The following is a 27,688-nucleotide window of genomic DNA, read 5'->3' as shown; positions in this document are numbered from 1 at the left end:
TTCTGAACCAAGAATTTATGTATCTTACTGGAGAATGTTGCATTAAAAAAAAAACCTTATAAGCAAACTAAAAAGACAAATGACAAACTGGGAAAAAATATATAGATTCTCACAGAAAAGAGGTTCATATTCCTAAGATATAGAATGCATAAGAAAAGTGGACTAGAAATATGGTCTGAGCTCTATGAGAAGATGCTCTACCACATGCTTAGCAAGAAGAATGAAATTATAACTAGATCACAATTCCAATTTTTACCTCAAAAATGGGCAAAAATCTAACAACATATCCAACTGGGGAGACTGCAAGGGAACAGACACTGTCACGCAATACTAGTAGAAATGCAAAATAAGACAACGCCTGTGGGGGAGAATTTAATGACATATAACAAAGTTACACACGCATTTATCTTTAACTGAGGATTCCAAGTTGTAAGAATCTCTCTCAAAGACATTCGGGCAAAAATATATACATATACAAAGTTATTCACTGTAGTAGTATTTGTATTAGCAAAAGACAGGAAATAATACAGATGATCACCAACAGAGAAAAAGGTTGAAAAAAAAAAAAAACCCGTGGCACAGTGATACAATGGAGTACTAAGTAGCTGTATAAAGAAATGTGGAGCCCTGGCTGGTGGGGCTCAGTGGACTGAGTCATGGACTGTGAAGCAAAGAGGTGGGGCTCAGTGGACTGAGTCATGGACTGTGAAGCAAAGAGTCGGTGGTTCAATTCCCAGTCAGGGCACATGCCTGGGTTGCGGTCCAGGTCCCATTAGGGGGCACTCAACAGGAGACCACACATTAATGTTTCTCTCTCCTTCTTTCTCCCTCCCTTCTCCTCTGTCTAAAAATAAATAAATAAAATCTTAAAAAAAAAAGAAAAGAAATGTGGACCATCCTTACATAATGATCTCCAAGATCAACGGTTACATAAAAAGAAGCAGAACTAAAAGTACATATATTATGATGACATTTAGCTAAGAAACTGGAAAGGGATATGAATGAATATACATATTTAAATATATAACCTATTTTTAAATAATGGGATAGATCTAAAAAATTGTTTTTAAAAATGTTACTTTTAGAAGGAGGTAAAATACAGGGTGGATACGGCAGTAACAGAAGCCAGACTTCTCTGCATGTTCCCCAGAGCTGGCTTGTACTGTTCCTTGGGAAATGTTCAGGTGTTTTGTGAGCCAGCGGTCTTGACCTTGGTTGCTTGAACCTGGGTCTGGTGGGGGCTCACAGGCATGCATTGTAACTATTCTCTCTACTTCTATGTAACACAGATTCTCTGTAATAGAGTCAGAAACCATATGAACAAAACAACAAAAATTATGTAGCTAATATTAACACGCTGGCATTAGAACACTGAGATCAGACTCACACATTCCAACTTAGGAATCCATCATGAGCTCCTGAAGAACTTCTTCAAAATAGAGTCTCTGAAGCAGCTCTATCTTAACCTCAAAGATTGAAGGAATTCTGTCATATCCCTCAGGACTGTGTGTGTAGGGAAAGAAGTTGAGAACCACTGTTCAAACGCTGTAAAGGCTATCCATTTTTCATCTAGTTTCTATCTCGCGCCTGACACGTAAGTGCTACTCCAATGATATTTGGTGAATTAATGAATGACCTTGGGAAGTGAAAATAAATAGGCAAGCTTAACAGCAGCTAAACGTTAGGTGTGTAAAAACATCATTCATCTTTGATATTAAAAAATCACTTAGGTTACCAAGTTTAAAGAGCAGGCTCTCTGTTTTTAAGTGGAATGGGTTTTTTATCTTAAAGCCACAGCCTAGTCACTTCAAACAGCTACAAGTAAACTCCCAGGATAAAAATAGTTTTAAATACACAATTGGGTGGGGTGTGGCTAAAAAATATTCTGATTCTACAATCTGTTTTGGACAAGACATTGCTTCTTATGTGACTAACAAAGCAAACAGAAGTCAGATTCCCTGTGCTGAAATAAGTCCAATATTTGCAAAAAGGGTTGAACATCTGAAGCTTATTCAACAAAGACACCACATTTTCCAAAGTTAAAGGGGAATATAGAATGACAAATACCCACATATATTTACATGTCCCCAAAAGAAGGCATATGACCACCTGGTATGGATTTTGTCTCTAAGTGCTAAATGGAGCCAGGCCCACTGTGTCTGACCACAGGGAAGAGCAGAATACCTCAAGCACAGGAATAAACTTTCAAGCTGGGAGGAGCTTAAAAACCTAGTCCAGCCTTTCACTGTGTTGATGAAAACACAGGCATCTAGAGAGGTTACGGTGCAAAGCTCTGAAAATAGTTACAGCAGCCACAGATGGACAAGGAGTCTATGCAGATGCATAATGCTAGGTACGAAGAGCTGAGAAGGAATCTCCTGACCTTTCACATGAATGGTACCTAGAGCGTGTCCATCTCAATCAAGCAAATACATGTGTGAGTATAACCCTATAGACATGCAAAAAATATTAGAATATGTACTTCCAATTATACCTTTCAAAACAAATTCTTCAGCCTAGCATTCAAAAGCATCCACAACGTTACCTCACTGACTTTTTCAAAATCTTGCCCAAGTGAACCAAAAGCAGATGGAGGGTGGGTGCTTTCTCTCACTTACCTTCTGTGCTCTCTTCCAGACAATGAGGAGCACATATAATCCTCACAAAAGCTTCCACAGATTATTTCCAAATGATGAAAGATGACTGAAATATCAACCTTACAATTCTCCTCTTAATCTGAGTTGATATACAGCCACATTTCACGTGTATCAATAAGTATTATAGAGACATATGATAATGTAGGTGTTTAATACGGTAACCAATAAAAGGTTGAAAAGTGACAGGAGAGAGGGAGGCAGTGAGATGAGTTACCATTTACACTTCTACAAGGTGCTATCCAGGCTTTGTTTAAAACACATGCAGAAGACTGTACGCAGGGGAGATGGAAGGGAAGACTAAGAACAAACCTTTATTATATCCACTGGTCAAACGTTCAATTATTTCCATTGCTGACCGGTCCTGAATCCCTATCACTTTACTGCTACAGAGATTTTTTTTTAAGATGTATCTATGTCTACACATGAAATGCCCCTTCTTACCTACTTCACCTGTACAGTTGATCTGATTTAGCTCCAATAGGATGCAATTAAATAAGATACAAACTTTAGCTTTCTATCTTCATTACATTCTTTGGGATCCCTAAAACTGATTTTAAGAGTCCTCTAATTGCTAAAGAGAATACCAATTATTTAAAATGACAATGATAATGTTGACTACCACATTTACAAAAATAAACAAATAAAACAAAGCAAAACAAAAAAACCTTCTAATTGGGCTGATTCAAGATCCCTCACAGAAATTAAAACATAAGCCAATGATATTTTTATAAAGCTGAAAACAGTTTAAACAATTTTTTTCTTCTGAAATGAATACAGCAACCTTATTTCAATAGACATGATAGGACATTATCAAGTTCAGAGTTTTTGCAATCTCTACTGCAAGTCTAAAGTAAAATCCAAAATTAAGCAATTAAATTTGAAGCCATTTACTGAACATAGTGCTGTGATTAAACTAAATCCTTCAGGGTAATTATACTGTTAATTCTGCTATCAAATTCTTGGATGTCTTGCCCCTGTCTGAAAAGTTTAAAATATTTAACATGTAAAACTTGAACTATTCAGGCTATCATATTTAAAATTTCTCTTAAAAACTTCTGAAGACTTACACTAAAATCCTGAAATACAAAACAGCATACCTACATTTTCACCACTATGTTACTCTCAAGCCTAAAAATAAGTAAGAATTGGGGTAAGCTATTTTCATAAAAATTCAGGAACATCAATGGGTACACTGATGGCTTTATGTAACAACCGAAGAATTCAGATGCTGGTTTAAATTCACACTCCCCTCCAAAAGACTTCATCCCTTACCTTATATACTACCAAATATTTTCAACCAAACAACACAAGAATGTGTTTTTCAAAAATATAAAGGGGGTAGTATCATCCCATCATGAACAAACCTAAACATCTGAGTAATAACTTCTAAAATAAAATCACAGCAAAAGATGGTGTACGGTTAAAACTATTAATATATATTTAAGACAAAGAGTTTCTTTTTCAATAAGAAAACAAGGAAAAAGACAGCCCAACCTGATCTTGTATGTCTGCCCAATAGAACTTTCCACCATAATTAGTGCTTTCCACCTCTGGGGGAGGAGCTGAAGCTCAGGGTGACCTCATGTAGTAGGAGGAAAAGAGTATAAATACTTCAGGACAGCCTGGAGGGAGCATCTTCTGCACTGCTCACCTGAGTACAGGAGGGCTCAGAAAGCTGCCAGGAAATCATCTCCAGAAGTCCTACCACTCAGGTAAGTCTGTAACTCAATGCTCACAGGTGGGCCTCCATGTCAGCTTGCTTGGAAACAAGCTGCCATAAATTAACTGCTTGGATTTTGTGATTCCACTAAAATGCACAGTTTAATTTGTTCCAGTCTCTATAAAAAATAGCTGTAATAAGCTGGATTTGCAAAAAGAGGCCCTAATCTAAATTTCAGTGTATTCTGAAACTACTGGATGTTTCTGTCTATGTCAAAGAACCTGGATTATTTAATAGAGACATTCAGTCACTGTTTTTTAAACTTTATTTTTACTTGATTACTTAAATGTGGTTTCCTAAGGCATATATTCATATAACTAAAAATAATAACTCATTAAGTAAAAAATGTATAAAAATATATAGCATAAAATAAAAAAGTAGGTTAAGTGTGTAAGGAATTCATTTGCACAATATTAGAAAGATAAAATAGGTCAATAACAAAGTTGAATAAAATTATTCTTTTCTATTTTTCAGAATCCATCTGCAAACATGCCAGAAATAGCCCTTTTGGTGCTAATGTCCTTGAACTTGGTTCATGGAGCTTTTTATGCTGAGAGATACCAAACACCTACAGGTGTAAAAGGCCCACTAGCCAACACCAAGACACAGTTCTTCATTCCCTACGCCATAAAGAGTAAAGGTAAACTGAACAGTGTATATTGCTCAATTAACTAGTTGCCTGTTGCTTTTTACAATCTTAATGATCTCTTTAACAAAATGCTATTAACTCTGTTGGTTTTAAATTATTTTCAAACTCTGGAATTAGCTCAAAATGATTTATGGAAAAAGTAGGTCTATTCAAGAACATTAATATTCTTTGCACAATAAGAATAGTAGAAAAATATACCTGAATTTTTTTATGTGTGGAAATTTTTGCCCTCAAATGTTTTTTTTGCATAAAGTATTCATAATCTAGGAGTATGAATTTAATCAAAATTAATCAAGTTGAAAAAGGTGTAACTAAAATAGCTGACAAGAGCACAAAAAAGTAGCAAGTTTATATTTCTAAATACTTAAACATATTTACTTTTAAAACCCATTCTACCAGCTCTCAAACATATATACAAAAGTGGTCATAATAATCAAAGAAAATCTGTTGCCCTCAGAAATTTAATAGACAAATGAAGTAGTGTGTCTCATAATTTTTTATACATTTTTGTATAGTTTAGTGGCATGTGACCAAGTAAGTTATTCATCCTCTTTGTGCCTTAGTTTCCTCTTTTGTAAAAGGAGAAGAAGCTATTTCAAAGGGCTGTTATGATGTGTAAATTAGTTAATGTCTGTAAAGTGCTTAAGTGCTAGCTATTACTACCCCTCCTGCTCCCCCTCCCATTGTCACAGTACAGGTGGTGGAGCCTTAGATTGTTTTAACTTTCTTCAACCTATTCCTCATCTGTTCTCAGCTCTGGTAAGAGTCCTGAGAAGATATTTAAGTGCTAACAGATCCTTAAAGAAGAGCAACAACTAGGGTTCATGCTCACTAATTCCATTTAATTACAATAACATCTGACACACAGTGCCTGGAAAGCAACTGCTGAATTAAACGGAATGAATAATCTGAACTGACTGTAGGGTTCAAATTTTCTTCCCACAGAATTTTGTCATTACAGTTATATATTTTATCCTGTAAATAAAGCTAAGGATATTTGCCATTCACTTTAAAAATTATGTTTTTGGAAACAACAATTTTGAGCAAATTATAGGGTTGTCTTTTTAAGAAGCAAGTTGAAATTTAAAATATTTCATAAACGGTAGCTTAATGTTTAAAAACAAAGGCACGGGTGCACAATAGACACTGCTGAATGTCTCAAAGTAAAAATAAGAAAAAGAGGTAAGTTAGGGAAGAAAGAATAAAAGATAAATAAAGAGGCCTGCTACTTGGAGCAACAGATGGCATTTTGAAATGGTAAGCAAGCAGCCCTGGGTTATACTCTCTATGGGTACAAGTTCAGACTTTTTATAGTTCACTAAGATCATAAGAAACAGTCCGAAATTCAAAATAAAATGCACTACTTTTAGGAGGTTAAAAATATTTCCATCTTCCCACCTTAATTTACTGCATCATCTTGGCTATTTTTGCAGAGTAAAAATATCTCTACTTGATATACAAGGTAGAAACTCAAATATCATCATCCACTGGCAGGCATCATACGCTGAATAAAGACAAAAGCCCACAATTTACACAAGGAAGACATTATGTTGATAACAGAAATGCAGAGCGCACGTCTGTTCAACACAGGCTAAGCCACAGCACACTACCTACGCTGCAGAGGCCTCCACGGCTGGTGGGCGTGCAGCGGCCACATTCTGACACAACCAACCACTCTTCCAGTGTGTGGGCATTTAAGATATGTCTCTGCTGGGCAACTGTTTTCCACTGAGGATGGTACCACCCAAATCTTGGATGTGTTCAAATGGCAAGTTATAATACAAAGAGGAGCTGTCCCCCAAAGACATAACAGAAGTCACCTTCCTTCTTGCACTGAGATGCAGGACACATGGGACACATGGCTGTATTTATGTCCTTGCTGTATGTGTATTTTGTCACATTCCCAGTGGCAGAGATCACCCTGTCCTTACAGCTCTGGTCTCAAATGACATCTCATGCAGTCATTCTCAATCGAACTTGTCTATTTTCTATTTCAACAGTTAAACAACTTCTAAAAAGATGTAAGATGTTTTTTTTACTATGGACATAATCTAAATAACATTCTGAAGCAAGCCCCAACCTAACATAGTCTGCATTTTAAAAGGTGCTCTATTTTATACCAAACCATTAAGAAATCCTTTATTCATCTATTCTATTTGCAATGTATCAACACCTATTTATATAGATAGATCACACACATACACTAAAGTCAATCACCAGATTTGTGTTAATTTATGGAAATCTTTTCCACGCATTGATTTTTCTCATAGTCTTTTTTTCCTGATACCCTTTTCTGAAAATCCATACATTTAAGTGTTTGCAAAATGAAATGTAACTTTAGTACAAAATATAAAGATACCCAAGTCCAAAGTGATTTCCCTATTTCAGCATATCTATTTTCATGATTTTGTTCTGTATTTTATATTTCATTTGTCACCAAATGTGTTTCAAATATCAGGAATATCTCTACCCAAGAGAATACTACTACTGTTGGCTGACTACTTCTTACATGCCAGTTAATTAGTATGAATTATTTTTAAAATATAATAATGTACTATTAACTAAGAAAGGGAACTATACCCAGAAAAAATATGTTTTCAAAGGCAATTTATAATTTCAACTTTTAATTCAATTCATAATTTCAATTCATTTAAAGTTATTTACAAGTTAGCATTAATGTTGATTTTTAAAGCCAATATAGATTTAGTTAAAAGTTTTATTATTCATTTTTGTACAAAAAAGATGTGGCTCAAAAGTCATAGCTGTAAGTCATTTTCAGGGTTTTGACCAAACTATTCTGCTATTGTGACATCTACTAAGTCTACCATTACAACGAACCATTTTCCAACAGTATAAGAATCTACACAGTATATGGAGGCATTCTACTTATGTTTCTGAAAATTTGTTAAACAGAAAAATTATTATAATATAAATTATGCAACCAGATACTTAAAATCATATGTGATTTTATTACCATCTTTCTTAACTGCTGAAGAATTACTGAGAAGAGTTTCTGTAGATGCTTGTAATGATTAGTGCCTAAAGATTCTTTGACGTGGTAATACTTCCCTAACGGTGCATCCTAATGCCAGCAATGCTGTGCTTATCCCACCTCGGAATGACTAAGACAGCCCGTGGACATCTCGTGAAGCACTCACTGCAGGCACACTTGTCCTGCTCCCTTTGTGACTGACACTCTTGCAGGATGCGTCCTGTGCTGCCCCCCACTTGAGGCTAAATAGCACTTTTTGCGTCACAAGCAATGAATAAGTGATTCTTGAGTTTAAATTTATTATATTAGTAGAAGTAATTAGTAGAAGTAATTAGCTCACATAAACCCATAGCTCTATGAAATCAACAATATTTATTCGCATTTATCAAGGAAAACTTGAGGTAAGCACTTTAATACTATTTTATGTATCTCTCCCATTAAGACTAATTCTCTAATTCTTTTTACAATTTTAAGTCAATAATGGAGAATGTAAGAGCTCACAGTGTGCACTGCAGTTAAAAAAAAAAAAAAACAACCTAAATCTGACCTGTGTTTGGCAGGGCCATGGCTGATGTAAATTAGAATTAAGGGCATTTCTCACTTATATGTGTTTTTTAAAAAAAAGACTTTATTTACTTATTTTTAGAGAGAAGGGAAGGAAGGGAGGAAGAGAGGGAAATGTGGTTGGCTATCAAACGTCCCTAACTGGGGACCTGGCCAGCAAAGCATTCATGTGCCCTGACTGGGAACTGAACCAGTGACCCTTTGGTTCACAGGCTGGTACTCAATCCACTGAGCCACACCAGCCAGGGCTCATTTATGACTTAGAGAATAGCTTTTGTAACGGAAAATTGTTACAGTTCTTAAATATTTTTCCATTTATTTTGTACTTGCCTTTTTCTTCCTTTTCTGTTAGATACTTTTTTTTTCTCTTTCCTTCCTAGGTAGATGATTTTCCTAAAAAAAATGTAATATATTGCTTCTACTATACTCTTATTCTAGATAAGTTCTTCAATTCCAGCTTATTTTCATGGATGATTAGGATATAATAAAAGTATTATGTTGGCCATCATCTTATGAAACCATATTCTCCAGCAATGTTTTTTTTTTAAGATTTTATTTACTTCATTTTAGAGAGGGGGAGACAGGAAGAGAGCAAGAGAAAAACATCAATGTGTGGTTGCCTTTCACATGTCCCCCTCTGTGGACCTGGCCCACAACCCAGACAGGTGCCCTGACTGGGAACTGAACTAGTGACCTTTTGGTTTGCAGGCTGGCACTTGATTCATGGATCCACACCAGCCAGGGCTCTCTAGCAATGTTATTTAAAACCGTATAAAATGTATTGCCTGAAACCATTTAAGACTAGTTTGCCAAAATGGATTGTCAATGTGTCAATCAGACACTGCAACACTGCAATTTTCTGTCCTGACTTACATTTCAAGAAGCAATAGTTATCCTTAATGTTACTAACAATCCCCCTCTCTGGGTATGTTTTGGGCATGTCTTTTAGGTATACCAGTAAGAGGAGAGCAAGGTATTCCTGGTCCACCAGGCCCCACTGGACCTCGAGGGCACCCAGGTCCCTCTGGGCCACCAGGAAAGCCAGGCTATGGAAGTCCTGGACTCCAAGGAGAGCCAGGGTTGCCAGGACCACCAGGACCATCAGGCACCGGGAAGCCAGGCATACCAGGACTACCTGGAAAACAAGGGGAGAGAGGACCATATGGACCGAAAGGAGATATTGGACCAGCTGGTTTACCAGGACCTCGGGGTCCCCCAGGACCACCCGGAATTCCTGGCCCAGCTGGAATTTCTGTTTCAGGAAAACCTGGACAACAGGGACCCCCAGGAGCCCCTGGGCCCAGAGGCATTCCTGGAGAAAAGGGTGCACCAGGAGTCCCTGGTGTGAATGGACAGAAAGGGGAAACTGGATATGGTGCTCCTGGCCGCCCAGGTGAGAGGGGCCTTCCAGGTCCCCAGGGTCCCATGGGTCCACCTGGCCCTCCTGGAGTGGGAAAAAGAGGTGAAAATGGGTTTCCAGGACAGCCAGGTATCAAAGGTGATCGGGGCTTTCCAGGGGAAAGGGGACCAGCTGGCCCACCAGGCCCCCAAGGTCCTCCTGGGGAACGAGGGGCCGAAGGCATTGGAAAGCCAGGAGCCAGTGGAGCGCCAGGCCAGCCAGGGGTTCCGGGAACCAAAGGTCACCCTGGGGCTCCGGGAGTAGCTGGGCCCCCAGGGCCTCCTGGCTTTGGGAAACAGGGCTTGCCAGGCCTGAAGGGACAAAGAGGACCCGCTGGCCTTCCAGGGGCTCCAGGTGCCAAAGGGGAACAAGGTCCAGCAGGCCGTCCTGGGGAGCCAGGTCTGGCTGGACCCCCTGGAAGTATGGGGCCCCAAGGACCAAAAGGCATCCCAGGCAACCATGGGGTTCCAGGCCCTAAAGGTGAGACGGGGCCAGTCGGACCTGCAGGACACCCTGGGGCTAAGGGAGAAAGGGGTTCCTCTGGCTTAGATGGAAAACCAGGGTACCCGGGAGAACCAGGTCTCAGTGGTCCTAAGGGTAACCCAGGGTTACCAGGCCCAAAAGGTGACCCTGGCGTGCAAGGACCTCCTGGTCTCCCAGGCCCTGGGGGCCCATCAGGAGTTAAGGGAATGCCTGGACACAACGGTGAGGCAGGTCCAAGAGGTGCTCCTGGAATACCAGGTACCAGAGGCCCCATTGGGCCACCAGGCATTCCAGGATTCCCTGGACCTAAAGGGGATCCAGGAACTCCAGGTCTTCCGGGCCCAGCTGGCATAGCAACTAAGGGCCTCAATGGACCCAGTGGGCCACCAGGACCCCCAGGTCCAAGAGGCCATTCTGGAGAGCCTGGCCTTCCAGGGCCCCCAGGTCCCCCAGGCCCCCCAGGCCAAGCAGCCCTTCCTGAGGGCTCTATAAAGGCAGGCCAAAGGCCTTTTGTTAGTGCCAGCCAGGGTGTGACAGGAATGCCAGTGTCTGCTTTCACTGTTATTCTCTCTAAAGCTTACCCAGCTATAGGAGCTCCCATCCCATTTGATAAGATTCTGTATAACAGGCAACAGCATTATGACCCAAGAACTGGAATCTTTACCTGCAGGATACCCGGAATATACTATTTCTCCTACCACGTGCATGTCAAAGGGACCCATGTTTGGGTAGGTCTGTATAAGAATGGCACCCCTATAATGTACACGTATGATGAATATGCCAAAGGCTACCTGGACCAGGCTTCAGGCAGTGCCATAGTTGATCTCACAGAAAACGATCAGGTGTGGCTCCAACTGCCCAACGCCGAGTCCAATGGCCTGTACTCCTCTGAGTACGTCCACTCCTCCTTCTCAGGATTTTTAGTGGCTCCAATGTGAGCACATTCCCACCAAGCTAATCTAAATCTGCTTGAAAAGGCGTCCCCCAACTTCACCCCACCCCACCAAATGCACATGGAGGTAGGCTGAAAACGATGTCGCTCATTTTAATCTTCCAAAATACAGATTTGAGCTTTCAGACCAACCAATTTTCCCTCTGAAAAAGTGAGTGGCAATGGTAAAAAATATGTGAAGGCCCTCTCAAATTCCTAATCAGAAATCCTAAGACTCTTTAAAGTTTTCTGTGAAGTCCTTCAGTACTGAAAAATTTCACCATAAAAGCCCTACTAAGCTAAAATATAAAATGATCACAAACAACCCTGATCGGCGATGCAGTTATGATAAATTTGATTTTAGAATCTCAGCATTTGCCTGTTTCTAACAATTATCAGAACTTCTAGGGAACATTAGAGGTATCATATCTGTATAAAACTTAAATACTTGAATATTCAAATTTAAAAGACATATTATACCGTAGGATTTTTCAGATGGTGCATTACTCAAGGCTTACACGGCCACGTGCGTCAATATCTATTCAAATATAGAGGTGCATACAGACTTTTTATGACTCTCATAAAAAATAAAAAATATTATGTTAAAATTAACCTGAAATGCAACCACGGTGCTTTAGTCATGAGCCTTTCCAAACTTTTCTGTGATTGCAGAGAAGCTTTCTATATACCCTTCACAACTTGGAAGCAGGTGCCTCACCTATTGTGTTTATTTAACACAAGTGTGCTTCATTTGATTTAATTCCCTTGAGTTTTATGTCATATGACTTTGTGGGTTTACGGTATGTACCTGTGCCTCCCATTCCAGTGAAATAATAACTAATGTCAAGGGTTTCAAAAATTGTCCAGAACTGAAAAGATATTATTTATTTATGCTCTGTACTGTATTTTTATATTGCTGTTTAAAACTTATAAGCTGTGCCTCACTTATTAAAGCACGAAATGTTTTTCCTACTTATTTTCAATGCAATAAAATAACATCAACAGATTTTTTTTTGTGAAATTTATTTGACAGTAGCAATTTGCAATTCTCCACCATTCTTTTAAGGCTTTTCACTTTACAAAGCTCATAAGAGGTAAAACAATAATGTGGTGGGCGGCTTTGCAGTTGTCATTGATATAGGTGCCTCGCCATTGGAGATGGACATTCCCACACACCCAGGGGACCCTGGGAAACGGCGCCTTCAGAACCACACATGACCTGTGAGCAGGGGTGCAGGGCTGGTGGCTGGGAGAGAAAAATCACTGCACCCACACGGCAGTGCTTTTCTTCCGGGAAGGAAGGAAGCAGGTGGCAGACGAGTATGTTATTTCAACAAATATTCTTCAGTGGCTATTTGTTGCCTTGTATTTTTTAGTCATACTATTTAGGATTATTTTGACAGCTTAAATTACTTTAAAAGGAAGGCAAGCAATTTTTAAGTCAGTCAAAAAGCAACATTTTTCTAAGCTGAAAAATACTGCTCGTGAGCATCCATCAGCCCCGCTGGTTGAAACAGGACAGTGTGGTCGAGGTCACTGGGGTAGCACACTACAAAGGCACCTCTCTGCTCCTTAGAAGTAATCTGTGTCACCCAAGTGAACCTGTGACTAGAACCATGAAACCGTAGGCTCAGGTTGGTGATATCTCTGCCCCTGTTCTAGGTTAGCCAGTCCTGTGTTTTAAGCAAAAAGAATGGAATTTCCACTTTTCCCAACTGTCTGTAACTTCACTAATGGTTACAGGTGTCGCTGAATCTCATTCCGGAGCCAGGGAACAGTGAAACCAGAACTGCAGTTCTGGGAAACAGACAACATGACCCCATTTACAGGTACGCAAAAGATGGTACAGCTCAGAACACGCGCAATTATGGGCATGAGACAGACATACACAAAAGAATCTCTTAAAATGTAAATGGTACCCACTGTATAGTGATATTTAGGATCAAGTTAAGTCCCAAATTAAGTAGATATATAGGTAATAGCTATGTAATTCACTAAACACACAGCATTTAACAAACATCTGTGAGAAAAACTTTCCATTACTCACCCTTAAAAGCTGACATCTTATAATTGTGTTGTATACCAGCCACGATATCCTTCCAAAAATCAAATGTTTTCTGACCATTGTGCTGCTAAAAAAATAAAATAAATTTCCAACTGTAACACATGCAATAATTCTGTTTTTAACAATAGAAAATACTTGGCAAATAATTACAATATTACTGTATTCTGCAATAGGGACTCATGGTTTAGAAAACATAATGGGTTAATAAAATTCTCATTCTTCTAAACATGATTTTAAAAAGAAATCACTTCCATGAAAATCACCGCTACAAAAATAATATATATGCACACACATGACTAAATATTAATGTAGCTCATATAACTCGAAATAAAAAACTCCACTCATTAGAAAGTATGAAAATTATAGAACATTTTAAACACCTGAGTAAATTTATAGCCCCTGACATATCAGAATGTGTTACTTTGTGTTCTATGGTATCAATGTGGCCAAGAGGCCTGCGACCTTCAAAGTCTGAAAAGCTTGTTACTTTAGAATTCAGTGCACACTTGCCTGAATTTTAGTATAAAAGAGTAGCAAGTCTCTAGAGGAGGCAGGAAGGAGGTTCCAAATCCAGAATGTAAACCATTTTTACTGAGTTTTTTTTTTAAAACCAGAAAGCAAATAAGCATTCCATTAAAACACACAATCCTACAAACTTTTGCTTCCTTGGAAATATTAAGCAGTGTTTCCATCTAAACAAAGACTAACTACTAGTTATTGGTACCCATTATAAAAATTCTGAAATATTTAAGGACTGATAAATTTGCTAGTAGTCACTATAAAATGAGGAACTGACTCTATCTTATGTCAATAATTTCTACAAACATACCAGAACTATCGCTCCACTAAAACTTTAATAAACCTAGGACTATAATTCTGAGTAAAAAAACCCATTACCTATGTTTTATTATAAACATGACCATTGTGATTTTAAAAGATAACATGCAAAAAGTGATTCTGATGTAAAACTAGCTATGTTCATAGGTATTAAACTCTAACTATAAACTGGCATGACCAGAAATCTAATTTTGATACACATTACAAAAAAGTGTACATGCATTAAGTTATATTCAAAATGATGGATTTAAAAATTTCATCTCATTTTTTGGTTTTACATTATTTAAAATGCTTAAAGACATGTAGAGTTTCTTAGTTATTTTACTTTTTTATTCTATTCATAAAGCAAAGAAAATATTTTTACCAGATGCAAGGGTTTTTTTTTTTTTTTGCTTTAAAAAAAGTTTGCATTTATTGAACCGACATCAATAATTTTGCATATTTTCTTTGTAGTATTTTCTATGACAATTCTACAAGTTGAAAGCAAGGTTAAACACTTGTATTCCTTTGTTTTATTTAAAAGCAGTAAGCTTCTATTTTGTAACTGGACTACATTTTCTGAAGAGGGAAACAGAGGTTTAGGCACATTGTTTCTGACCCAACCTTCAAAACATGAAATTTTAAATGGGTGTGTGTATTTGTGCCACAGAACACTGAGGCAGGGACCAGGCATGAAATATTTTTGCTGGCACATGGGACCAATTAGTGGAAAATACAGAGTTAAAGCCACATTGTAGACCTGAAGATAAAGATGTTAATGTAAGAATGTTCAAACATCAAGATAATTTTTAGAAGATAATTTTATAATTTGAGTGAAATTGGTGACAGATGCAGGGGGGCAAGATTGCAAATGCTCTGCAGAATAATAGTTTTGCAGCTTCCTTTATGCATCTGAAATTGGGAGGAAAGAAGGAAGACTATCTGGAGGTGGGAGAAAGCAAGATGGGGATCAGATTACTGGGGAGTTAACAGGATTATGGACTCTCTCATAAATGGTTGTAGTTTATTTCAAAGGCGTGTTAATCTAGAGGCACAGAAACAAATAGACAGGGATTGCTTAAGGCAAAGATAAATCTTTTGCTAAAGACACCTGCCTGCAGCCTGTTGACCAACCTTAACCTGCCCAATTAAGAATTTATGCAGATGCCAAGTTCTGTATTTTTCTCCAGACTTTTGCACCCCCTGCTGGAGAAGAGGTGTATTATCCTTGAGGGAAAAAGTGGTCACTGCTTATTTAATTTTCCAAAACATTTTGGCCAAATTCTGTTTTTCTTCCTCAGTCACTTCTGAAACCACAAAAAAGAAACTGAGTAAAATCTCAATTCAAAAGACACATATAATTGCTTTGATTTATGACTAAGTGTGTGTATATATATATATATATATATATATATATATCTCTATCTCACAGCTTTCTAAAAAAATAACAGAGTTTTCACCTTTGTTAAGGAATCCACCACTCTGGCACACAGAAGAGCTCCTGGCAGGTCAAAGTAGTTATCATAAATATAGTATTTTCCTAAAAAAAGAACAAAAATTTAAACTGGCAACAAATTAATGCCACCTTTATGGGGCATGCACAGAAATCTGCATTTTGGTGTAGAGACACAAGATTTTGGTGTAGTAAATTTAAAGAAGCCTCCATTTCAATTCAGAATGGCTCCATTGACAGGCTACCATCATCTTTCAAAGCTTTAAGCTATGAGGGTGCTTCAAGAAAGTTAGAATATGATATGCATAAATTAAGCATTTTATCAAAAATATTTAAGTTATATTTTTAGACTAAAAAGGGGCTATATCCCAGATATAGAATGGATTAGGAAGAAGTCACAGTTTGTGCTATTAATGTCCCTGAATTTCAAAAGAAACAACCCAACACTGGAGTTCCACGAAGCGCTCCACACCACAGGCCTCTATGATATCACTGCCTGGCCCCTGGGCACCCGCAATGGAAACAGTTCCCTGACTGACCCAGTTAAGAGCAGATAACCTTCAAGGCCAAGCTCAGACAACCCTGGGTAAATTTGGCACCAGAGGGAAGCTGCAGATTTTTACTGGAGAAGGGGTGGAGTAGTAGTAAGCAGCTGGGTCAGTTGGGCGAATGTTCTCTTCATGGCTGGGGAATACTTTGTTCTCTAAAACACTCCCTGTTTCTCAATGGGTATCACAAATGTAGCTGTGTGCCTAGCTTTTCGGAGTTATTTACAACCACCTACATCCAGAGAGACAACAGCTCTCTATCTTCACGGAGTAAAAGGCTGTCCACCCATTTAACTTCTGCTGGTTATTTTGAGTTGGGATGTGCGAAAGCATTCTAAATCTAACCCCAATGGGAAGTCTAGTGTTTCCTATCAACCTACTTTATCAAGAGTGCTCATACTTCCTGACATTTTCATCTCTCTACAAAAACAAAACAAAACTCTCAGAAGACAGCAAATGTAACAAACAAAGGAAACAATCAGGACAAGGAGGGACTCCAACTATTTTAGGGCATTACATTCTCTAGAGTGGAACAGATACATTTCGAAACTATGTAGTGTATGGGAAAATGGCATGAAAAATTAGAACCCCCCCCCCGACAATTATAACTTTTAATAAGGTCTGTTTATAACAATATTTTAATCATTTCCCATTACTTTATGTACATCCATGTCTGTATATAATTTTTGAAAACTATCTTCGTGTGTAGCCATGGTGAAGCTCTTTAAAGACTAGAAAGAAATGTGTAAAATCATTTCAAATAAAGAAAAAGAAAGGTGAAGGGAAAAGATACTGGAACTGGCAGTACGGAGAGGAATTCCAGAAAACAGGAGAGGTAGGTAGTATGAATATAAGGAGAAATGGGGGGTGGAGAAATAAAAATGAGGATTGAGCCTGTAACAAATTGATAAAAATACAGATGACTACGGAAGGTATTATTCCTAAATGCTAGTTTTTTTCCCCCAGAACAAGTGCTAGAAAAAGGAGTATCAAGAAAATCTTAACCAAAACAGAACCAAATGCCAAAGAGAAATCAGACACGTGTGGAAGAAACATATATCCTATTTTTATAAAACCGAGCAGGACGCAAGAGAGGCCTTCTTCACGTCCTCATGCAGCAGGCCCAGAGTCCCAGACAAAAGAGGGCGGGGAACGGCAGTGCTGCCCGTGTGAGCCGTACCTGAGCGGCAAGCCATTCCAGTGTCGGACATGAAGTGCTTCCACTCCTTCCTGCCATACTCCTTGGCCAGCTCCTCGGGAGCCATCATCCTTGTGCCGTGGCTTGCCCTGGATTTGGGAGATGAGGCACAATGCTCAGCAATGGCGCCCTTGAACGCCCCTTCCTCCAGCCTTGCTATTGTTGATCCCCCCTAAAATTAACAAAAGTTTTTTTTGTTTCTGTTTTCACTGGGATGCCTTCACCATTTAGGAATCTATACAGTGTTTTCCTTGACAGCTCTAGCTCTTCTTCCATTTTATCTACCAACTAGCAAGTGATCGGGGGGAGCAGCTCACTCTGAGGTCCACATTGTGGTCACTGCTCTGGACCTATAAGGTAAAAACTATAAACTATCATCTCTCTGGAAGGAGCAGGACAGTACCATTTCCTAAGACACTGTTGTATAACTGTGCAGATTAACCTAACTGGAAGAATTAAAAAACAGCCATGTGGACTGGGTCTGGGAGCAGGAGAGGAAGAGCGACAGGTAGCCGAGTTAGCGTGTGAGCGGTGCTGGATCTGCAGGAGAGGTGGGAGGCACCCGGGGGTAGCCAGCTCATGGGCACAGGAGACTGAAGATGGGCGAGCAGCCTGCCCATTCAATGACATGCCATGGCTAGAAACACAAAGGATGACAGCGAGATGAATGTGACAAAACTTAGAATAGCAAGAAAGGGTGTAGCTACTTTCTGCACTCACAATATTGCTCTTGCATCAGCTGGTCCTGATTAAGGACTCTCAGCCAACAGAGAAACAGCTGATGTTTTATGTAGTGTATGAGACATGATCGTGCCAGCCAGTATCATCATTTTCCCCTGGTGCTATATTGTCATAAGAAGCAAATGAAAGAAAAAAGAAATGCAATTAAAAGGGCAAATGGAGGAAAATCACAAACATTTTCCTTTTCATAAAGAGGTTGTCTTAGAAAGTGACATGTAGAGATGGAGGATCCCTGAGTGAGAAATATCATCAGACAAGGAAACTACGGTATTTGATGAAAGCAGGCATCAGGGAGATAATAAACTAATAAATTCAGGAGAAATGGCGTGTTAGCTAGGACTTGAATGGAGAGGGTCCGACCTTGCAGGAGGGGTGCTGGGAGAAGGGGAGACAGACATAGCAATGGAAGAAGGAAGCAAAACTGTGGAATGCTTTCCATTCTTTAACCCAGGATTTAAGATAGATAAGTACCTTGTAATAATATGTCAGCAGAGTTAAAGGTCACGGTCAAAGCTGCACTGTATATGTAGGAGGATATATATATATATATATATATATATATATGCGTGAATACATGCACGCTACCTGTTTTTGCCCAGGGAAAAACATGCAAGTGAATACCAAAATAATCAGAAGTGGGCCACACCAGCAGCTGCAGCTAGCTACATCTTAGGGGAAGCTCTGGGGGAGAGCGTGAGTTTATACTGCACCAAAAAGAATGATGTATCAAAAAGGAGAGTGTATGTTAGAAGGAACCTGCTTGATCCTGCTCTCCTTGGGCAATTAGTATAAATAAATCGCACACCTGTGTGGCCATGTTTACTTGCCTGTACTATCAGTTTGGGGGTAAAAAATAGATGCTCGCTCCGTGATGCTCTCTGTAAGACTGAGAGCAGCGGAAGCAGCTGCTTCTCCATTGCTTGCCCTGCTTTTACCATCCCTCAAAGGGCTGGACTCACTCTGAGAGGAGGGAAGGAAAGGGAGTGAGCACTGAGTGCAAGAGAGACTGATGACAATCTGAAGAGTCTAAAAAAACTTCCAGAAGGAGCTGGGACACAACATGAATCCTGCATGATGGGGGTGAATTTGCATAAATGGAGAAAGAGAGACAGGTGTGCATAGAGCACCAACTCCCAGCCAACATCCATTCTCTCCTTCTACCTTAACATAAAGAATTCCGATTTTACCTCAGGTATCTCTCTGCACACCCACCCACCTCACACAATGGAACTCCAAGGCTCTTTTACAGTAGGGGTGGCCAATGGCAGGAGGCAAGTTATTAACATTTTATCATATTTCCTGCAAATAGCTCTGATGAGCTAAATTTAAAGAAACTAGATGTTTAAGTCTAATGCTTAGGATTTGTATTTAAATGTTCAAAGGATTCAGAGACTTGCAGGCACACAGAGAGTCTGCCATCTGATAGACTGAAATAATAACCTTATTTAACCACACCTTAACAATGAACTGCTGTAAAGAAATAAAGTGTCTTGAAAACAGTGAAGTTTTGACTTCACAACTAAATTTTATTACCTGAGAACAGTGCCATTATCTGCAAGTTTAATGAAGTTCCCGTCTTCCAGATCCAATGCCAAGCCCTTGCAACTAAAATAGAAATGGTTGGTCACCAATCAATTCACATATATACCTAACTCAAGAAATAACCTATATCTTCAAAAAGTCACAGTTCGAAAAGGGCAGTCTCCCACCTAGGCGAGTGATATGTTAACCAAACAGTTAAGAATATCCAAGAACTGGAGGGTAGGATTGAGGGTGGGGCTGCGTGGGGCAGGGGAAAGTGGTGGTGGGTAAATGGAGACCACTGTATTCTAACAACAGTAAGAAAACAATCGAAAAAAGATCTAAGAACTCTAAAATTAAATATCATCTGGAGCCAGTACATAAAGAAAACTGTTATGTGAGCAAAGGAAGGACAGCATGTTCCTTTTCCAAAATCCCTAAGCTTTTAAAAAAAGAAATAAAAAACTCAAAGAGAACCAAAATGAACATCATTGCATGTCTCTGTTAAAAGGTGAAAATGTTTTCCATTGAATAACACACACTCATATTCTGCAAGTGAACATGTTAGCCAGTTTTTTCTTACTCATTAAAATTTGCCTCAATTTAGGCCAGGTTATAAAACTAGCCCTCTGGGTAAGGTACATTATTGAAAACATCTAAAAGAAAGGCAAATACTAAGTTTTAGGTTCTTCACTGTAAAAGACCTGTGGGATTTGGGGAGAAACATGGGTACAGAGTCATTATTATAAATAAGAAAAGCAAGGAGGTACAATGGCCACCAAATACCAAGAGAATTAAACAAAAATGACAGGGCACTTTAGAAACACTATTTACTTTGGTCCACAGCAAAACTTCCAGAGTCAGCAGTTTCATACAGTAAAATGTCTGTTTTTTCATTTCACAAAAGGGATAAACCAAAAGGCACTAACCAAACATTGGAGGAACACATAATAGGCGAACACCATTGCTCTAGAATTATTTCTGCATGTATTTTCCCTGTGATTTAGTATGACTATTAATTTTCAACTGAACAATTTACAGTAGTTTAACAGAATTTTGTTTGGTTTTGTTGTTCAGGTGAAGAAGAAAGACAAAGGGCGCTGCGGGAAGTTGAGAATCCTCACCCAGGAAGGAAATGCCTAGAAAGAGTCTTAGACAAAGGAATGTCTATCCAAATTACAAAAAGCCAAATGTCCAAATTCAGATGCTCATTCAAAACATGATGACTTCTGTATCTGAAGGGCAATAAGACAAAACTTTTTGATGCAAATTTTAGAGAGTTCTTAAAACCTCTGAGACTCTTAATAACAACAAACTTAACCAGGTGTCCAAGGTAGTCACATATCCCCTGAGCTTGTTTGCATGTTTAATTAATGAAGTCTAAACGTAGAAAGGATTTTTTGTTTTCAACTTTCGCCCAAAGTTATGTTAATTGATTTTTGAGAGAGGAACGGGGGAGAGAGTGGGGAAGGAGGTGGGGAGGAGAGCGGGGAGACAGAGAGATCAATGTGAGAGAGAAACATCCATCCATCAGTTGCTTCTGGTAGTGCCACACCAGGGGATCAAACCCACAACTTCTGGCGGACAGGATGACACTCTGCCCGAGCCACCAGGCCAGAGCTCCAGAGGATTTTAAATCATTAAATGTAAAACTTTTCATAGAGAAAGCACTTTGTCCTTTGACCCAATTTCACATTTCACTTTCTGCCTCCGCAGAAGAAGAAGCATTAAAATTTTATCAACAGCAATTAAAAAGCAGAAGGAAAGTGCGAACTTTAAAGATAAGAACCTACCAGAAATCCCAGTCCTCTGGAGTCACAGTGAGCAATTCCTTGTCATATCCTTTCTCCTTGACCAGGAACTCTGCAAAGCTATTATAAATGAGCTGTAGCAGATACAGGGAAAGGAAAAAGAGAGGTCAGATATAAACTTCACTATTCATACTTAATTGCCCAGACCTGAAGACCAGATGGAACCAGTCATGGGGCAGGTGCAGGAGGCAAGATCTGTAATTATACAGTTTTTCCGTGTAATCCCCTTCACAAGCAATTTAACCACCCCTGCGAGCCGAGCCCCAGGTACCTGTAGTGCCTTTTTTATTCTCCCAAATTATACCACCATCAGTATACAATTATACAACCAAGGACAGTTATTCATCTTACTCCTGAATTCTAAAGAGCTGGAGATCATTAAGACTTGGCAAAGCTTTGTAAACTTATCTAACACATGACCAAGGTGATAGACATACTGACCGCCTTAACATTACATCTATCTTTGATCTGTCCTTGCTAGAAAGTTCCCACCTCAGGTGATAAGTTCATTCAGATATCCGGACCCACAGAATGGAGGCTGCCCTTGGCCCCAGACCAGATCACAAATGTGAAGCTAAATCACCTTCAGGAGAATATCTGTCAAGGACACCTAGCACACACCACTCACAATCCTCCAACTCAGGTTTAGCTCACCTCACCCTCAGAAACAGGACCTGCTGGGATCCTGAGAAATCCCTGACCTCCTAGCCATTCATGTTCTCTTTCAGCGTTGCCTATTCTAATGCTCTATAAAACTCACTCTTTCCCAAAGTCCTCCCAGGGAGTGGTCCACTGCTGGTTAGACACTATACTCCTGCAATCCGTGGATTGTTTTCCCTTGAATATAAGGCATCAAACTGGTTACTTATTTCAGTTTTGTCATTTGCCACAAAGGAATCTCAAAGAGAAATAAACATGGGCACCAGGCAGGTGATCCACAGGAGGAACCATGCAGCCTCCATCAGATATGGAAAATATCTCTTATTTTTCCACTTTAAGAAAAACTGAGGAAAAAGGACAATGGAAGGGGAAGCAAGCACAAAGATTAATGCTTTGCTGATTTGTTGACAGATCTGATTTCTTAACAACAAAATCCCAGCTTTTTGAGTGAAATATGTTTTGTTTTGTTTGTAAAGAGCTGGCTCAATGTTTAAGTAACTGTGCATGCCAAACAAAAAGCAGGCAAAAGGGAGATGAAGGTCTACATCAGCTCCACCCCATTCTCCTTGAGAGAGTGTTCTGAGGCCTGTATCGCATACACTTGAACCTGAGGCAGAACCGTGGTCTTGGGTCAGACTTAAGTGTCTAGGAAGGCACACTGAGCAACCTGCCCCTTCTAAACCAAGACAGGTTTAGATAGCGTGGGACAGCACAAGGGGGAAGCAGGTATAGACACAGCCAAAGGAGTGGGAGAAGGCCTCCCTGAGATGGTGTTGTTTACACTGACACCTGCCAGAGTAGCACTTAGCCAGGTGAGTCCAGAGGGGAGGGGGCTAGGGTATGAGTGTCAGGAGATGAGTGTGGAGAAAGCAAAGGTTCCTGGTCAAAAGAGTTGCTCTGTGCCGCAAGGCTAATTAAAGTCACTACAAATGCACCCCCAATGCAATGCAAAGAACTTTGATCCAAGTCAATTGTCACAGATGCACATTACACCAACACTATGCATCAGTGGTTCTCAACCCTGCTGGTGATTCAGAACTACAAGTGATGGTTCTTAAAACCACCAGAAATTCCAATCTGGACAGTGGGAAGCCCAGACGGGGCCCCTGCAGGATTCCTGAAGCCCAGAGATGTCTGCACACTACTGATTTATATGTTATATAGATTTTTACTCAATCATTTAAAAAATCAATCAAAATGTGCTGAGTTATTCTGAAGTGCAACATTCTAGGGACAATAACACACACACACACACACACACACACACACACACACACTCCTGCCTGCAAGGAACCAGTGTCATGAGATTAACAGATGTAAAGAGCTTAGAGCCATACCTGGCAAACAAGTAAATTCCAGGTAAGTATTACTATTATTATCCATCATGTGCTGGTTTTAGAAAAGGGCCCTCACTTGTAGCCTCTAGCCATTTTCGTGGTATAAATACTCCCATCCTGGCCAGTTTCCAGCTAGCGATGGTTATTGTACATTACTAGACCTGCCTCTGGTCAAAGCACTTTTTTCAGCTTTGGACAACCAGAGTTTCTCACCCCCTGGGCAATACTGATTAAGACTTGGGCCTATGATTCCAATGGGGTCAGATTCCTTCTTGAGACAAAGGAACCCTTTCTAGAAGGGCTGCCAACGGGGCTGTCCATAGCAGTGTTTCTTCCCTCTCGGAGGAGACACTTCTGTAACAGGAGAGAATGGGGTCAGTGTGCAATGAGAAGCAGAGAAACGGGTGCTGAGAAAAGCAGGGGACTCTGTGCCTTTGAACGCCCTGTTCTAGTCCCAAGGCCTCAGTTCTTGAAGCTTTTCCCTACATGATGCTGAGTCTCCCAAGAGGCTTGCATGGCACAGGACCTCCACTGCCAGCCTCCTTCCTCTTGGGGTTCAGCTGCCAGACTCCCTCACGGTCTCACTTGAGCAACAGTACACACTCTACAGTGGCTGCAAGTTGGTGCCCTGTCGGCCATATGCAGAGCCTGAAGTATGCTTGGTTCCTAACTCAAGATGCCAGATAAAATTATGAAATACCTAGCTAAATTTAATTTTCAGATAAACAACAAATACTTTTTCAATATAAGCACATCCCATGATGTGTTTGGGACATACGTATACTAGAAATGTTTTTGTTATTTGAAATTCATATTTAACTGGGTATTCTGTATGTTTCTTTGTCAAAATACTGCTGTTTGAAAATGACCTAACATTTAAAAATTGAAAGGCTTCTCATACAGTTTAGGTTTCTAATTTTTTTCTTTTAGAGAATTAAGTCTGGCAAGACTGAGGCATCACTCATGACAAACACAGGCAGGAGTCAAGTGTGGCTGTGTCTGCAGAAGGGGCACACACTCTCCCAGAGGCCACCGGCCCCCTCTCCCACTCATGCACTTAGGTTAACTGCCTGGCTCCATGCAATTCTGAGTCTGCAACCACAGGAGAGCACAGGGGTCTCTTTTCGGATGGCCTTCCTGAGACCCCAGGGGAGGGGACACATCCAGCTCCATATTTGCACAACACTCTGCACTTGCATCACTCATCCCAGCCTCTCCTCTGAGGTTACAGGACACAAAAAAGCATGGCGGTGTGGTCAGTAACCAACAAGCCACTTTGCCTTCTGGTTGACCCTGGATAAGCCCCTTGTCCTTTTTGTGCCTTGCTTTCCTCACCACCAAACAGCAACTGTGATGATAATAACATCTAATCACAGGGCTGAGGTATGAATCAAACACATTCGAAGCAGAATGCTTTTAGAATAGTGGCTCTAAGTGCCATATTTGGTTATTAAAATACCTATTATCTACCTATGCATCCTACAATTATTTATCAGACCTGCTATTTGCCAGGCATGCAGAACACACAATAAACTGCCAGACACGACCCTGTCAAGGAGTCATGGCTCCAGGGTCTGGGAGGTTCCAAGAAGTAAACAGGAAAATGCAATACCGTGTGTAAGTGTTATGAGAAATTAAGGGTTTTATGGAAAACTGGAGGTTGGAGAGAGGAGAAAGGGTCAAGTTTAGAGGGCTGGGAAAGGCCTTGAAAAGGGAATGCTATCTAAGATGAGACCTGACATATGAGAAGTCAGTGTGATGAAGGGAGGAGGGCCCCAGGCACAGGGAACAAAGAGCCAGCAGCAAGGTCCAGGCAATACAGCCCTCCTCACAGGGGACCCGAACTAACCTTTCAGCAACTCAGTCCCATCCAAGGCCATCTGAAGGCCTGTGTGCTATCTCAGTGTCCCCAACTCTATTAAGGTGTTCAGCACACTGCAGGTACTTAAAAATTTATGAACCAAACCGGATCCAAAGCACAACAGGTTACTGTTTTCAATCTTTAAACATCACATATACTGAGGCTTATAGTCAAGAATTCTTGCCTTCAAGGATCTTGTATTCTGAAACCTTGTGCTTACACATGCTTAAATTTAGCTGTAACATGACAGTGGTTTTTAACAATATTTCTTTGAAATGAAGGTGACTAGAGGAGATGCAGAAAACGTGAGCCAGGAGGGGATTTTAAAGACACAGAGGGGGGAAAAATATGAATCAAAGTAGCGGCCAAAGGATCAAGAAGTAAAGAAAAGCCTTCTTAACTCTCAATATAGCTAAGGCAATGCCTGTACAACAGGAAAGCAGAAAAGTATAAGAGCAGGAACAGTACACTCATTTTTTTTTTTAGCTCCTGTGCATAGAAAACGAGTGATTCTGATACTTTTTTGACCTCTGGTTGGGTACCTTGGCTGCCGATGGGAGCACTGCCCTTGCCATAATGAGGAGCCTGGGGCTGTCTGCACCCATGGCCTAGAGCACCACTCAAAAACAGTGAGGCTTCAAAATGGTTTGGGTGCCGACTGTAAAAGCAAATACAGTACTTGCACCTGTCAAACACTGCATTATACATCTATTACCTGTCTAATGCTTGTAACAATCTTTTGAAATAAATCCAATTATTAGCCCCACTTTACAAATGGGAAAACTGAGAATAGACGTGGGTTGAGTGATTTGCCCAAGGTCACAGCACTAATAACAGAGGGGCTGGTGCCCTAAGCTAGGCAGACTGACCTTGGGCTCCTCACTTTGACCACTGTGTTCATAATCACTCTTTTCTGTTTGGATGTGTATATCTTTGACCCCCCAAATAAGAACCTGCTAATTTTTCACAATGTTTTCTTGTGAAACCAAAGGAATGAGGGGTGGGGGAGAACAATTAATTTGAGGGTACAGGTGTGGCATCGTACATACTCCACTTTCCCCTCCTTCCAAAGCACAGGGAAGACCCAGACTTTGCAGGCCATTGTTAGGATTACACTTATTAAAGGTGCATGGAGAAAATGGTATTTTCTTCTTTTGGTAAAAGGCAAAACTAGGGCTAAGATATCTTAAATGGCTTTTTGGCTAGTGTTCCTTCCAATTCACAATCTTTCCCTGCCTTCGCTGTTTAAAAACTGACAGGTGGTCGCATGGATGTGCAAGAGGAAAAATGCTGCCGGGGAAAACACAAGCCCTTAACCTGGTGGCTGTGGAGGGGCACTGCTTGCCCCAAAGGACTCGCAGAGAAGTTCCAAGGCCTGGGATCTGCGGGGACAGCTCTAGCTCCGCCCTTCCTGTGCTTAAGAACCATTTCCCCAGCTCGATCTTGAACATCTTGTCCTTCCTTCCGCCCTTTTCTTGAGTAACCCACTCTCAAACGTGACATTCTGGCCGGTCTCAATAAGTCCTTGTCCCACGCATGGGACGAGAACCGGAGATGCACACTGTCCCCCACCTCGCGGTGGGAGGCCGACTTCTGCGCAGACACCGCGGCCACAGGCCCCGGCAGTGCTCGCCGCCGCCTAAGCCGGGAGGAAACTCCAGCCTCAGCCGCTACGGAGAGCAATCCGTGCGCCCTGGACGTCCCGCGCCACTCACCGGGGCGCTCTCGGGCAGGTTGTAGCGACACAGAGTGTGGTCCAGGTCGAAGCCGACCACGTCGCAGGCGGCCAGGGAGAAGTGCTGAGCCATGGCTGCGCTGGGAGCAGCGGCCAGCGCCTACTCCAGGGGAGAGCACGAAGAGCGCACAGCGCACCGGCAGGACGCTGCGGGACAGGACCCGGCAGGACGCCGCGGGGAGGGCGGGGCGGGGTGGGGCGGGGCTGCGCCCGCCCCCGGGACGTGGCGTGGCAACCTTTCGCGCTTCCCGCGCCGGGGAGCACCGCCCCTGGGCACGCTTCTCCCCGCCCCTCACGCGTCCTGCTTTCCCACCGCTGTGCCGGGCCGGTTTGCTGTCATTCACCTGGCTGATTCCGCCAGTGGGCTCCCGACGCCGGGATTCCCCAGAGCACGATGCGACGTGGAGCTGAGCCACTGCTGCGGCGACTGAGGGCGCGGCTAAGCCCTGTTGGCTGTTAGCTCTCGCCACGAAATTAACCAGGGCTTCGCTTCGTTTTGAAGGCGCCAGGGAAATGAGGAAATTGTAAAGTTGGACCTGACCTTGTA

General features: G+C 40.9%; 2 protein-coding genes across 6 annotated transcripts in view; one reads left to right on the top strand and one right to left on the bottom strand.

The window, feature by feature from the left end:
* The window catches only part of COL10A1 (collagen type X alpha 1 chain), a 35,199-nt gene extending 22,960 nt beyond the window's left edge, over positions 1 to 12,239 (top strand). For 2 of the 3 annotated variants that reach the window (XM_036024599.1, XM_036024600.1), the window contains exons 2-3: positions 4,852 to 5,017; positions 9,532 to 12,239. In XM_036024599.1, the coding sequence (XP_035880492.1) occupies positions 4,867 to 5,017; positions 9,532 to 11,402 (2,022 nt within the window). In that variant the 5' untranslated portion in view covers positions 4,852 to 4,866 and the 3' untranslated portion in view covers positions 11,403 to 12,239. Of the gene's footprint in view, positions 1 to 3,867; positions 4,370 to 4,851; positions 5,018 to 9,531 lie in introns of those variants that run through there. The other variant, XM_028509594.2, reaches the window with a different exon arrangement.
* The window catches only part of NT5DC1 (5'-nucleotidase domain containing 1), a 118,386-nt gene extending 91,062 nt beyond the window's left edge, over positions 1 to 27,324 (bottom strand). Inside the window, exons 1-6 of one of the 3 annotated variants that reach the window (XM_036024603.1) lie at positions 27,122 to 27,324; positions 21,531 to 21,622; positions 19,750 to 19,821; positions 17,458 to 17,564; positions 15,737 to 15,816; positions 13,443 to 13,527 (exon numbers count right to left, since the gene is read on the bottom strand). In XM_036024603.1, coding sequence (XP_035880496.1) covers positions 13,443 to 13,527; positions 15,737 to 15,816; positions 17,458 to 17,564; positions 19,750 to 19,821; positions 21,531 to 21,622; positions 27,122 to 27,214 — 529 coding nt within the window. In that variant the 5' untranslated portion in view covers positions 27,215 to 27,324. The remainder of the gene's footprint in view (positions 1 to 13,442; positions 13,528 to 15,736; positions 15,817 to 17,457; positions 17,565 to 19,749; positions 19,822 to 21,530; positions 21,623 to 27,121) is intronic. The other 2 variants (XM_036024601.1, XM_028509595.2) reach the window with 2 other exon arrangements.
* Between the last annotated feature and the right edge of the window lie 364 nt (positions 27,325 to 27,688).

The sequence above is a fragment of the Phyllostomus discolor genome, chromosome 4, assembly GCF_004126475.2.
Source record: "Phyllostomus discolor isolate MPI-MPIP mPhyDis1 chromosome 4, mPhyDis1.pri.v3, whole genome shotgun sequence".
Taxonomy (NCBI): domain Eukaryota; kingdom Metazoa; phylum Chordata; class Mammalia; order Chiroptera; family Phyllostomidae; genus Phyllostomus; species Phyllostomus discolor.
This window is presented reverse-complemented; position numbering and strand designations above follow the sequence as displayed.